The sequence below is a fragment of the Dreissena polymorpha genome, chromosome 1, assembly GCF_020536995.1.
Source record: "Dreissena polymorpha isolate Duluth1 chromosome 1, UMN_Dpol_1.0, whole genome shotgun sequence".
Lineage (NCBI taxonomy): Eukaryota > Metazoa > Mollusca > Bivalvia > Myida > Dreissenidae > Dreissena > Dreissena polymorpha.
In genome coordinates this window covers 98,989,914-99,002,870 of record NC_068355.1, presented here as the reverse complement: position 1 = coordinate 99,002,870, position 12,957 = coordinate 98,989,914, and the positions used below count along the sequence as shown (strand labels likewise).

The 12,957-nt window shown below is 49.3% G+C and overlaps 1 protein-coding gene across 2 annotated transcripts in view; it reads left to right on the top strand.

Annotated features, from left to right (window-relative positions):
* LOC127842211 (nuclear pore complex protein Nup160-like) overlaps positions 1–12,957 on the top strand; it is a 100,763-nt gene that overhangs the window by 24,881 nt on the left and 62,925 nt on the right. The window contains exons 4-6 of one of the 2 annotated variants that reach the window (XM_052371615.1): positions 5,935–6,166; positions 6,619–6,697; positions 7,384–7,498. In XM_052371615.1, the coding sequence (XP_052227575.1) occupies positions 5,935–6,166; positions 6,619–6,697; positions 7,384–7,498 (426 nt within the window). Of the gene's footprint in view, positions 1–5,934; positions 6,167–6,618; positions 6,698–7,383; positions 7,499–7,794; positions 7,875–12,957 lie in introns of those variants that run through there. The other variant, XM_052371633.1, reaches the window with a different exon arrangement.

Here is a 12,957-nt window from a genome sequence, read left to right as displayed (position 1 = left end):
GGGTTTCAGAGGGCGACAGTTGGGTGCCAGTGAGCTGGGTATGGCTGGTTTCAGTTCAGAGGCGACAGTTGGGTGCCAGTGAGCTGGGTATGGCTGGGTTCAGAAGGCGACAGTTGGGTGCCAGTGAGCTGGGTATGGCTGGGTTTCAGAGGCGACAGTTGGGTGCCAGTGAGCTGGGTATGGCTGGGTTCAGATGGCGACAGTTGGGTGCCAGTGAGCTGGGTATGGCTGGGTTTCAGAGGCGACAGTTGGGTGCCAGTGAGCTGGGTTATGGCTGGGTTCAGAGGTCGACAGTTGGGTGCCAGTGAGCTGGGTATGGCTGGGTTCAGAGGCGACAGTTGGGTGCCAGTGACTGGTATGGCGGTTCAGAGGCAATAGTTGGGTGCCCAGTGAGCTGGGTATGGCTGGGTTCAGAGGCTGACAGTTGGGTGCCAGTTGAGCTGGGTATGGCTGGGTTCAGAGGCGACAGTTGGGTGCCAGTGAGCTGGGTATGGCTGGGTTCAGAGGCGACAGTTGGGTGCCAAGTGAGCTGGGTATGGCTGGGTTCAGAGGCGACAGTTGGGTGCCAGTGAGCTGGGTATGGACTGGGTTCAGAAGGTGACAGTTGGGTGCAGTGAGCTGGGTATGGCTGGGTGGGTGCCAGTGAGCTGGGTATGGCTGGGTAGAGGCGACAGTGGGGTGCCAGTGAGCTGGGTATGGCCGGGGTTCAGAGGCGACAGTTGGGTGCCAGTGAGCTGGGTATGGCTGGGTTCAGAGGCGACAGTTGGGTGCCAGTGAGCTGGGTATGGGCTGGGTTCAGAGGCAACAGTTGGGTGCCAGTGAGCTGGGTATGGCTGGGTTCAGAGGCGACAGTTGGGTGCCAGTGAGCTGGGTATGGCTGGGTTCAGAGGCGACAGTTGGGTGCCAGTGAGCTGGGTATGGCTGGGTTCAGAGGGTGACAGTTGGGTGCCAGTGAGCTGGGTATGGCTGGGTTCAGAGGCGACAGTTGGGTTGCCAGTGAGCTGGGTAATGGCCGGGTTCAGAGGTACAGTTGGGTGCCAGTGAGCTGGGTATGGCTGGGTTCAGAGGTGACAGTTGGGTGCCAGTGAGCTGGGTATGGCTGGGTTCAGAGGCGGACAGTTGGGTGCCAGTGAGCTGGGTATGGCTGGGTTCAGAGGTGACAGTTGGGTGCCAGTGAGCTGGGTATGGCTGGGTTCAGAGGTGACAGTTGGGTGCCAGTGAAGCTGGGTATGGCTGGGTTCAGAGGCGACAGTTGGGTGCCAGTGAGCTGGGTATGGCTGGGTTCAGAGGCGACAGTTGGGTGCCAGTGAGCTGGGTATGGCTGGGTTCAGAGGCGACAGTTGGGTGCCAGTGAGCTGGGTATGGCTGGGTTCAGAGGCGACAGTTGGGTGCCAGTGAGCTGGGTATGGCTGGGTTCAGAGGCGACAGTTGGGTGCCAGTGAGCTGGGTATGGCTGGGTTCAGAGGCGACAGTTGGGTGCCAGTGAGCTGGGTATGGCTGGGTTCAGAGGCGACAGTTGGGTGCCAGTGAGCTGGGTATGGCTGGGTTCAGAGGCGACAGTTGGGTGCCAGTGAGCTGGGTATGGCTGGGTTCAGAGGCGACAGTTGGGTGCCAGTGAGCTGGGTATGGCTGGGTTCAGAGGCGACAGTTGGGTGCCAGTGAGCTGGGTATGGCTGGGTTCAGAGGCGACAGTTGGGTGCCAGTGAGCTGGGTATGGCTGGGTTCAGAGGCGACAGTTGGGTGCCAGTGAGCTGGGTATGGCTGGGTTCAGAGGCGACAGTTGGGTGCCAGTGAGCTGGGTATGGCTGGGTTCAGAGGCGACAGTTGGGTGCCAGTGAGCTGGGTATGGCTGGGTTCAGAGGCGACAGTTGGGTGCCAGTGAGCTGGGTATGGCTGGGTTCAGAGGCGACAGTTGGGTGCCAGTGAGCTGGGTATGGCTGGGTTCAGAGGCGACAGTTGGGTGCCAGTGAGCTGGGTATGGCTGGGTTCAGAGGCGACAGTTGGGTGCCAGTGAGCTGGGTATGGCTGGGTTCAGAGGCGACAGTTGGGTGCCAGTGAGCTGGGTATGGCTGGGTTCAGAGGCGACAGTTGGGTGCCAGTGAGCTGGGTATGGCTGGGTTCAGAGGCGACAGTTGGGTGCCAGTGAGCTGGGTATGGCTGGGTTCAGAGGCGACAGTTGGGTGCCAGTGAGCTGGGTATGGCTGGGTTCAGAGGCGACAGTTGGGTGCCAGGAGCTGGGTATGGCTTGGGTTCAGATGGCTGACAGTTGGGTGCCAGTGAGCTGGGTAATGCCTGGGTTCAGAATGGCGACAGTTTGGGTGCCAGTGAGCTGGGTATGGCTGAGTTCAGAGGCGACCAGTTGGGGCCAGTGAGCTGGGTATGGGCTGGGTTCAGACGGACCGACAAGTTGTGGTTGCCAGTGAGCTGGGTTTATGGCCTGGGTTTCAGAGGCGACCAGCTTGGGTGCCAGTGAGCTGGGTATGGCCTGGGTTTCAGAGGCGACAGTTGGGTGCCAGTGAGCTGGGTATGGCTGGGTTTCAGAGGCTACAGTTGGGGTGCCAGTGAGCCTGGGTATCTGGCTGGAGTTCAGAGGCGGACAGTTGGGTGCCATGAGTGGGTATGGACCTGGGTTCAGCGGCGACAGTTGGGCTGCCAGTGAGGCTGGGTATGGCTGGGTTCAGAGGCGGCGACAGTTGGGGCCAGTGGAGCTGGGTATGGCCGGGTTCACGAGGCGGACAGTTGGGTGCCAGTGAGCTGGGTATGGCCGGGGTTCAGAGGCCGACAGTTGTGGTGCCAGTGAGCTGGGGTCGGGATGGCTGGGTTCAGAGGCTGACAGTTGGGTGCCAGTGAGCTGGGTATGGCTGGGTTCAGAGGTGACAGTTGGGTGCCAGTGAAGCTGGGTATGGCTGGGTTTCAGAGGCGACAGTTGGGTGCCAGTGAGCTGGGTATGGCTGGAGTTCAGAGGCGACAGTTGGGTGCCAGTGAGCTGGGTATGGCTGGGTTCAGAGGCGACAGTTGGGTTGCAGTGAGCTGGGTATGGCTGGGTTCAGATGGCGACAGTTGGGTGCCAGTGAGCTGGTATGGCTGGGTTCAGAGGCGACAGTTGGGTGCCAGTGAGCTGGGTATGGCTGGGTTCAAGAGGTGACAGTTGGGTGCCAGTGAGCTGGGTATGGGCGGGTTCAGAGGTGACAGTTGGGTGCCAGTGAGCTGGGTATGGCTGGGTTCAGAGGCGACAGTTGGGTGCCAGTGAGCTGGGTATGGCTGGGTTCAGAGGCGACAGTTGGGTGCCAGTGAGCCGGGTATGGCCTGGGTTCAGAGGCGACAGTTGGGTGCCAGTGAGCTGGGTATGGCGGGTTCAGAGGCGACAGTTGGGTGCCAGTGAGCTGGGTATGGCCTGGGTTCAGAGGCGACAGTTGGGTGCCAGTGAGCTGGGTATGGCTGGGTTCAGAGGCGACAGTTGGGTGCCAGTGAGCTGGGTATGGCTGGGTTCAGAGGCGACAGTTGGGTGCCAGTGAGCTGGGTATGGCTGGGTTCAGAGGCGACAGTTGGGTGCCAGTGAGCTGGGTATGGCTGGGTTCAGAGGCGACAGTTGGGTGCCAGTGAGCTGGGTATGGCTGGGTTCAGAGGCGACAGTTGGGTGCCAGTGAGCTGGGTATGGCTGGGTTCAGAGGCGACAGTTGGGTGCCAGTGAGCTGGGTATGGCTGGGTTCAGAGGCGACAGTTGGGTGCCAGTGAGCTGGGTATGGCTGGGTTCAGAGGCGACAGTTGGGTGCCAGTGAGCTGGGTATGGCTGGGTTCAGAGGCGACAGTTGGGTGCCAGTGAGCTGGGTATGGCTGGGTTCAGAGGCGACAGTTGGGTGCCAGTGAGCTGGGTATGGCTGGGTTCAGAGGCGACAGTTGGGTGCCAGTGAGCTGGGTATGGCTGGTTCAGAGGCGACAGTTTGGGTGCCAGTGAGCTGGGTATGGCTGGGGTTCAGAGGCGACAGTTGGGTGCCAGTGAGCTGGGTATGGCTGGGTTCAGAGGCGACAGTTGGGTGCCAGTGAGCTGGGTATGGCTGGGTTCAGAGGCTGACTAGTTGGGTTCCAGTGAGCTGGTATGGCCGGGTTCATCAGTGAGCTGGGTATGCTGGGTCCGAGGTACAGTTGGGTGCCAGTGAGCTGGGTATGGCCTGGGTTCAGAGGCGACTAGTTGGGGTGCCAGTGTGCTGGTTATGGCTGGGTTCAGAGGCGACAGTTGGGTGCCAGTGAAGCTGGGTATGGCTCGGGTTCAGAGGCGGACAGTTGGTTGCCAGTGAGCTGGTATGGCTGGGTTCAGAGGCGACAGTTGGGTGCCAGTGAGCTGGGTATGGCGGGGTTCAGAGGGCGACAGTTGGTGCCAGTGAGCTGGGTATGGCTGGGTTCAGAGGCGACAGTTGGGGTGCCAGTGAGCTGGGTATGGCTGGGTTCAGAGGCGACAGTTGGGTGCCAGTGAGCGGGTATGGCTGGGTTCAGAGGCGACAGTGGGTGCCAGTGAGCTGGTATGGCTGGGTCAGAGACGACAGTTGGGTTGCCAGTGAGCTGGGTATGGCTGGGTTCAGAGGTGACAGTTGGGTGCCAGTGAGCTGGTTATGGCCGGGGTCAGAGGCGATAGTGGGTGCCAGTGAGCTGGGTATGGCTGGGTTCAGAGGGCGATAGTTGGGTGCCAGTGAGCTGGGTATGGCCGGGGTCAGAGGCGATAGTTGGGTGCCAGTGAGCTGGGTATGGACGGTTCAGAGGCGATAGTTGGGTGCCAGTGAGCTGGGTATGGCCGGGTTAAGAGGCGACAGTTGGGTGCCAGTGAGCGGGTATGGCTGGATTCAGAGGCGACAGTTGGGTGCCAGTGAGCTGGGTATGGCTGGGTTCAGAGGCAACAGTTGGGTGCCAGTGAGCTGGGTATGGCTGAGTTCAGAGGCGACAGTTTGGGTGCCAGTTGAGCTGGGTATGGCTGGGTTCAGAGGCGACAGTTTGGTGCCAGTGAGCTGGGTATGGCTGGGTTCAGAGGCGACAGTTGGGTGCCAGTGAGCTGGGTATGGCTGGGTTCAGAGGCGACAGTTGGGTGCCAGTGAGCTGGGTATGGCTGGGTTCAGAGGCGACAGTTGGGTGCCAGTGAGCTGGGTATGGCTGGGTTCAGAGGCGACAGTTTGGTGCCAGTGAGCTGGGTATGGCTGGGTTCAGAGGCGACAGTTGGGTGCCAGTGAGCTGGGTATGGCTGGGTTCAGAGGCGACAGTTGGGTGCCAGTGAGCTGGGTATGGCTGGGTTCAGAGGCGACAGTTGGGTGCCAGTGAGCTGGGTATGGCTGGGTTCAGAGGCGACAGTTGGGTGCCAGTGAGCTGGGTATGGCTGAGTTCAGAGGCGACAGTTGGGTGCCAGTTAGCTGGGTATGGCTGGGTTCAGAGGCGAATGTTGGATGCCAGTGAGCTGGGTATGGCTGGGTTCAGAGGCGACAGTTTGGTGCCAGTGAGCTGGGTATGGCTGGGTTCAGAGGCGACAGTTGGGTGCCAGTGAGCTGGGTATGGCTGGGTTCAGAGGTGACAGTTGGGTGCCAGTGAGCTGGGTATGGCTGGGTTCAGAGGCGACAGTTGGGTGCCAGTGAGCTGCACCCTGCTATTAAGATCTTGCAAGAGCACTTTCCTTAATATCTCATAATATATTTTGACATACATGTTCAGTTTTATTTGCATTTCAAGTAAATTGTATTAATGTTGATTTTAATAGCTTGTACATGTAGTAACAAACATAAATACTTTTGTATTTTCTTCCATTTTAGCAAAACAGTTTGTACTCATGGTAAATTGTTTGTATAATTGTGCATACCTATCAAGCAGTGGAATGGGACTAAATGATAACCTCCGCTGGGCCTTTTAACTCTATTAGAAATGGTATAATCTTATATAAATTATCTTCTACAATTTCAGGAGCCGGGGTTAGGTATTCCTGATCAGCCTGTTCCTTCAGTTTTCCTGGATGCCTCTATCACTAAATGTATGGATGTGCGCAACACCCACATGTTGAACCCAGCTGGGACAATCAGCTGTGTCTTCACATGTGCCAGCTCCTTCTACACACAGGAAGGGGAGGCCTTGTTTGCCCTTGGCAACAATTCTGGAAACATTTTGCTGGTGAAACTGCCACCACTTGGAATGCAGGGTAATGTTTTGCTAAGCTTTTGAAGTGTTATGAAAGTGCCTGTGACTTATATCGGAAGAGGATCCAGATAATGTTGTACAAACTTGTAATCCAATCCCATGCATATTTGATGCAATAAATACGTTTAAACTAACTTATCGGAAACGTAGATCTATGAATATACATGACTGTCATTTGTGTTTGATAGTAATGAAGGACAGGATATTTATTTCAAAATGTTATATTTAATTGTTTAAAATGAGTGTGCTCTTAACAAGATATTGACATCAGATTTGAATCAATAAAAAAATAAGTCAAAATTATTTTTTAATGAGATTTAGTGAACATATTAGACCAAGATTGCACTGATAATTCTTTACTTGTACATGTGAAAGATTTGTGAAGTCAATCCCTTTGAATGTGCTCTTTAAATCTGTTTAAGATAATCACCTTCAAGATTTTTTGTGTTTCAGGTATAATTCAGCAGTTTGAATTGTGTCAAACATCTGTTATGCAGAAATTATGGACTGGACTTGTTCCATCTATTATGAGGTAAATGTTTTATAGAATGTATAAAACACTATCAGTTGTAGATAATGTCATTCAGTTTCATAATCAAATCCGTTAATGGAAATGGCTTTAAGTTTTACACTCCATTAATTGTCCTAAATAATGGAACTTAGTTGGATTCTCCATTCATGGTACTTTAAATCCTTACAAAAGCAATCATAGAACAAATGACCAGAGCAAACAATGTTTATGGCACTGCCCAATCATCATTTACCGATTGAATGTTTATGAAGCTGCCCTGTTCTTTATGCCATTGGTCCATTGACCCGTCGCTAAATTATCAATTACTCCACCATATGTTTATCTTGCATATTATACTCATTTCCCTACATCAACATCGTTTTTTGGACCATGAGGAGGCAATAAATTGTTGCGTGATCAGTTAGTTTGATTGACTGCTGGCGATTGATCAATGACCAGTAACTAATCCTTTGCATGCTGGGAAATTTGTCGTGTGCTTAAAAGTCATCTGCTGAATTTCTAAAATTAGCATTTTCTTTGATTATTTTGAAAGAATACTATCAGAATAGCAAACAGTTTGGATCCTGATGAGAAGCCACGTTCGGTGGCGTCTCATCTGGATCCAAACTGTTTGCAAAGGCCTTCAAAATATGGTTCCAGCACTGAAAGAGCTAATCTGAATCATAAAGTGTCCATGCCCATTTCAGGGGTGGCCAGGAGCCTGTGCACACTGTGAGTAGTCTGATGATACAGCAAGTGGACGGGGAAGCATGCATATTTGCAGTCTGCAAGGACCATAGACTCAGGGTCTGGTCTTGCAAGGTAAGCCTGCTGGCATTATCAGTCTCTCATTCCGAGCCATTGAGATCTTAAAAACAAAATTGAACAATTGTTTGTGTTTTCATAGAGCTTGTCATTGGTTTTAATGTCATAAATACATACCTGCTATCCCTAGCTATACCTTTCTAGGTGGGTTAGCTTCTCCAGAAATCTTCAAGTGCTGGAATTCGGCCACCTCTCTAACTGAAAACAGATCAGATTAAACATAGTACAATGTAACCTAACCGGAAATCAAGAACCGTAACTCATCTTACTTTTCTGGAAGACACACCGTGCAGATCGCCATTTTTTATCGGCTTTAAATTTGGACTTTTTGTTCAATTCTGCGTGGTGGATTTGGGTTTGAAATGGATGAATTGTATAATTTATTGTTTCTACTTCATTCAGAAATCTTTTCTTGTATTATTTTGTTGATAATTAATTTAATTTCACATTTTGCCGGGTTTTTACATGTGCTCATGAATTGAGCAAGAGGATTTCGTGATTTATGTCAACAAGTTATTGACTATATTATGCGGTGTAAATAATTTGTTTAACTGAATATTTCAGTTATTTTGTTCGATTTACACTGTTTTCTGTGGATTTTTTTCTTTTTCTAATTTCAGGATAAGAATGAATTTACAAACTAGAGGTTCATGTGGTCACATTAAGGATTCGTGGGATTCCCACAATACTTATTTGTTATGTACTAATTGTACCTTTGATCATAAATGCTCTGTTTGTAGTTGTGGCGACGATGCGACGTGGCAGAAAGCAATTCGTCGTAGAACGTTTCAAGCAGAAAACGGGCAGATGAACCTTCATCAGATGAGAAATTCCCGGTGACTTTACATACTACAGACGAGTATTTGCAGCATCAGTCACCGGGTATAGGGCAAGATGAAGATCGTACTATGCTTACATCGTTAGAAAGTGGATCAACATCAGACCATATGGTGACAACCGTCAGCCGGTCTATGCCCGATGGCATTGGTCAAGGAATACGACCAATGCCGGACCATTTGGCAGCCGCCATACGGTCACCGGTCAATGGCACCGGTCCGTGGTTCCGGGGACCGGTCCGGTCACTGGTCTGAGGTACCGGTCCGTGGTAACGGTCACCGGGGACCGGTCCGGTCACCAGCCATACCACCGGTCACCAGGGACTGGTCCAGTCACCGCTCATCTATCAACAGTGACCGGTCTGGTCGACGGTCACATGTCAATACCACTGGTCACCAGGGACCAGTCCGGTCATCGGTCAATACTACCGGTCAATACCATCGATCACCGGTCATCAGGGACCTTTCCGGTCACTGGTCATCTATCAACAGTGATCGGTCCGGTCACTGGTCAATACCACCAGTCACCAGTCCAGTCACCGGTCAATACTTCCGGTCACATGTCAATACCATCGGTCACCAGGGACCGGTCCGGTCACTGGTCAATACTACCAGTCACCGGTCAATACCACCGGTCTGGTAACCGGTCAATACTACCGGTCACCGGTAAACAGTCAGTACTATCGGTCAACTGTAATAGTTTACCAGTCATTGATCGATAAAAAGACATCGATCATCCTCATCAGACTATTCCTCCTCTTCTTCAAAGGCATCTGAGTCGTCAACTAGTACTGACAATAGAGGTAGACGTCCTACATGATCTCCTTTATCGAGTAGCCCTCATTCACGGTGTAATGCTTCACGTAAACAGTGTCGCTCTGACTACACTTATCCTACACAGTACTATCCTGTCTGGGATTGTAATGTTGCTGTACCCTATGTACCAGATCCAGTTTCCAGTTTAACATTATCCAATGTTGCTGTGACTGATACTACTTTGCAGACTTTGTCTTCTGGTGTTGTTCTCACCACTACAGATACTTACTCTGCTCCACGGGTTTTGGCTACGCTACCTGTTCGGGTACCTCCTACTGCGACATCGTTTAATCCGGACACTTTATGGCTTCAAGATTCCTATGGACAATTCGTTCCAGTCAATCCTGATAATTTACTGTCATCTTCCGGTTTTTATTATCAGGGTGTTGATTGTGTAGATGGTCATTCATCATTACCAGATACTCGCAATCTGGTACATGATCATCGGCCTAGTATTTCCACTTCGGTTTCCGCTGATTCTATGCACACAGCTGGTGCTGTAGACAATGAGGCCAGTTCGGAGGTAGATCCCAATAATGACACTGATCAATATTTGTCATCAATTAATCACCAAACTCTTGGTGATGATTATTGCCCAAGACCTGCGAAGATGTCTACTAATTCCACGATCTCTATTACGGAAAAATTAGTTCGAACATTTGATTCCAACAGGCTTTCTAAGGCTACGTCTCGCATTGATATACGCCTCCTATTGGTTCTACTGTATTATCAGTTTTTCAATCATTGGAATCAGCTAATAAGACCATTCCAAATCGAGTAGAACTGTGGAAGGTACCTAAGGATTTATCTGATCCTAAGCATAATGAACGTACTAGAAGCTACAAGCCTTCCGTACCAGATCCAACCTCCAGATTGGATTTTGCCAAATTACTGGTTCAGGATCCTGACATCAATAAGCTGTTGCTTAATATGCTTACTTCTTCAACTTCTGTTTCTGTTCTTTATTCAATGTTGGAACAATGGGAAGTGAGAGAACGCAGATCTCTAGGTCTTACCAACCAAATAGATCTCATGCTAGCAACTATTTTGCAGTTGTGTGATTGGTCAGACTTGGTTCCTGAAGAACTTCGTGATTTGTTAATTCATCTTTCAAGAACGACATTGTCTCTTTCACATAAAGCTGCTTCTTCAATGTCGGAGATGCTAAGGATTCGTAGAGATCTTATCCTTTCTTTGTTACCTAAAGATTTTCTATTAGAACCGGGTATGAATGCTTTCAGAACGGCACCTCTCTCATCAGGATTTCTTTTCGGTGGAACGATTCAAGACGCAATTTCAGCGGACAAAGATGATCAACTTTATGCTTCTTGAGCTGGAAAACACTCGGGACAACGCCAAGGGGCCTTTAAGCGACCTGCTTCTAGACCAATGACAAATCCAGTAGTTAAGAAGGATAAGAGGAATAACCTTTTCTTTAAAAAGCCTTCATACCCGGTCAGTTCCTAACAAACAGTCTTCAATTAGCAGACCTTCTGTTTCTCAGAAATCTTCTGTTAAGGAATCTGGTAGGAAGAACAAGTCTTAGCCTGATAAGAGTTATTCCAGACCTTTTACTGGCAAGGGTGGACCGCCTGCTTATCAGCCCTAGGTACCTACCCTTTCTACCGCCTTCTCATCCGATGCCGGAAATACCAGTAGGAGCCAGACTTCTACATTTTATTAAATTGTTGGCTTCGTATAACTAAGGACGCTTGGGTTTATTATCTCGTTACAGAAGGCCTGACTTTTCAATTCAAAAACAGACCTCCACTCTCTCCCTGTAGAGCTGGTATCTCCGCATCCACAGATTCCAGAGTCCATTCTCGGTCTTTTGGAAAAACAGGCGGTATAAAGGGTTACAGACCCTTATACTCCAGGATTTTACAGTCATCTTTTTCTTGGCCTAAAGAAAAATGGTTCCTGGAGACCAGTAATAGACTTTAAAGTTTCAACACGTTTCTACTCAAACCAACTTTCAAGATGGAGACTCCTTCCTTCATAAGGAATTCCATCAAACCTCTGCACTGGTGGGGTGTTCTTGGACTTGGAAGATGCGTACTTCCATGTTCCTATACACCCCAACTACCGGAAGTACCTTCGTTTTGCATTTCGAGGCCAGGTATACCACTTCCGAGCGATGCAAATTGGGTTGGCACCAGCCCCTCTAGTCTTTACCAAGCTTATGACTCCAGTAGGAGCACATCTCCGTGTTCACGGTATTCTGCTTCTTCAGTACTTCGACGACTGGCTGTTACACCAGCTCGATCGTCAATTGCTTCTGCACCGTCTGAAATTTTCTTGGAAGAAACTCCTATCATTAGGGCTCGTTTTAAATGCAGACAAATCAGACCTCATTCCATCTCTAGATTTCACTTTTGTGGGAATGAACTTCTTGACTCACATCAACAAGGTCAGAGTTTCTCTTCACCATATATCAGATCTTCTGGTGAAGGTCATTTGGGTTTTGTCCCAATCTCATATAACAGCTCAAGAGTTCCTATCTCTCAATGGTATCCTGAGCTCAGTAGCAGACTTTGTGCAATTAGTAGAGCTGCAACGATTCGATCCGATTCATCGAAAATCGATTCGAAATGCTTCGATTCGATTACGATACCAAACCTACCAAATTCGATTCGATTCTTTAACATATATATGCATAGATACGTAAAGCACGCTGTATTCTGACTATTGATACGGGAAGGTTGGTTTTATCTTTACCTGTAATTACGACGCGCGCGATTGGTTGCTTATTACTTTAGTCATCCAATCAATGAGCGCGTTACTGTCTACTTTCGGAAAAAGCGTCAAAATGGCTGAACAAGTTTTCGCCGACAAATTGAAATTATCAGATGCGCCTATGAAGCTAAAATCTTAAGTGTGGCAGTATTTTGGGTTTCGGGATGGTAGCCCTACCGATTAAGCAAAGTGCAAACTGTGCTTCACGGATGTGGCGTACGCTAAGTCCGGCTCAACCACTAATCTAATGCAATATGTCAAACGCAAACATAACGTTGATTTAGCAAGACTAAGATGTCGCACATGTGCAACTACTGAAGTCACGAGCCAGAAAAGTAGTTCTATTTCTGTTGGAATTTTGTTAAGTTTATTAGAGAATGTGAATTGTCCTACAGGTAACAGGTGATGCTGTCATGGCCCAATGGAAGACATGCTTATAGCGGTTTTGGGTAAAAGTATAATAGTGATAGTACAACCATTCAACTGATTCCAGATACGTTCTTATGATTATTTATATATTTTTTATATTATTGTGTAATCAACACAATCTTCTAGTGAGAAGTTTTTATATTTAAATTCCTAATTTGCTATTCTTTTTTATGTGTTTTATTGAAATCACATTTGAACAGAAATGTTAATTTTGAGGCATAAGAGTGAATATATGATAAAACTAGGTTTGAAGATAAATCGAATCGAAAAAATCGGTATCGGAGTGTCTGAAATCGAAATCGAATCGAATCGAGCTGTTGGTGAATCGTTGCAGCTCTAGCAATTAGGACGTCTGTTCCTTCGTCCTCCTCAGCATTAGCTCTCAGCTTGTTGGAAATGGTCTCCGGACAATATTTTATCGCAGATTCCTATTCTTCCGGGGTTTATACCACATCTTCAGTGGTGGCTAGACGCGGAGACTCTCTTTGCCCCTTCTTCCTGCGCAACCGTCTTTGTATCTTATGACGGATGCGAGCAAGGAAGGGTGGGGTGCTCATCTGGAACCACTCAGTCTGACAGTTTCGGGGTTTTGGTCTCATCATGAGTCACATCTGCATATCAACAATCTAGAAATGCGAG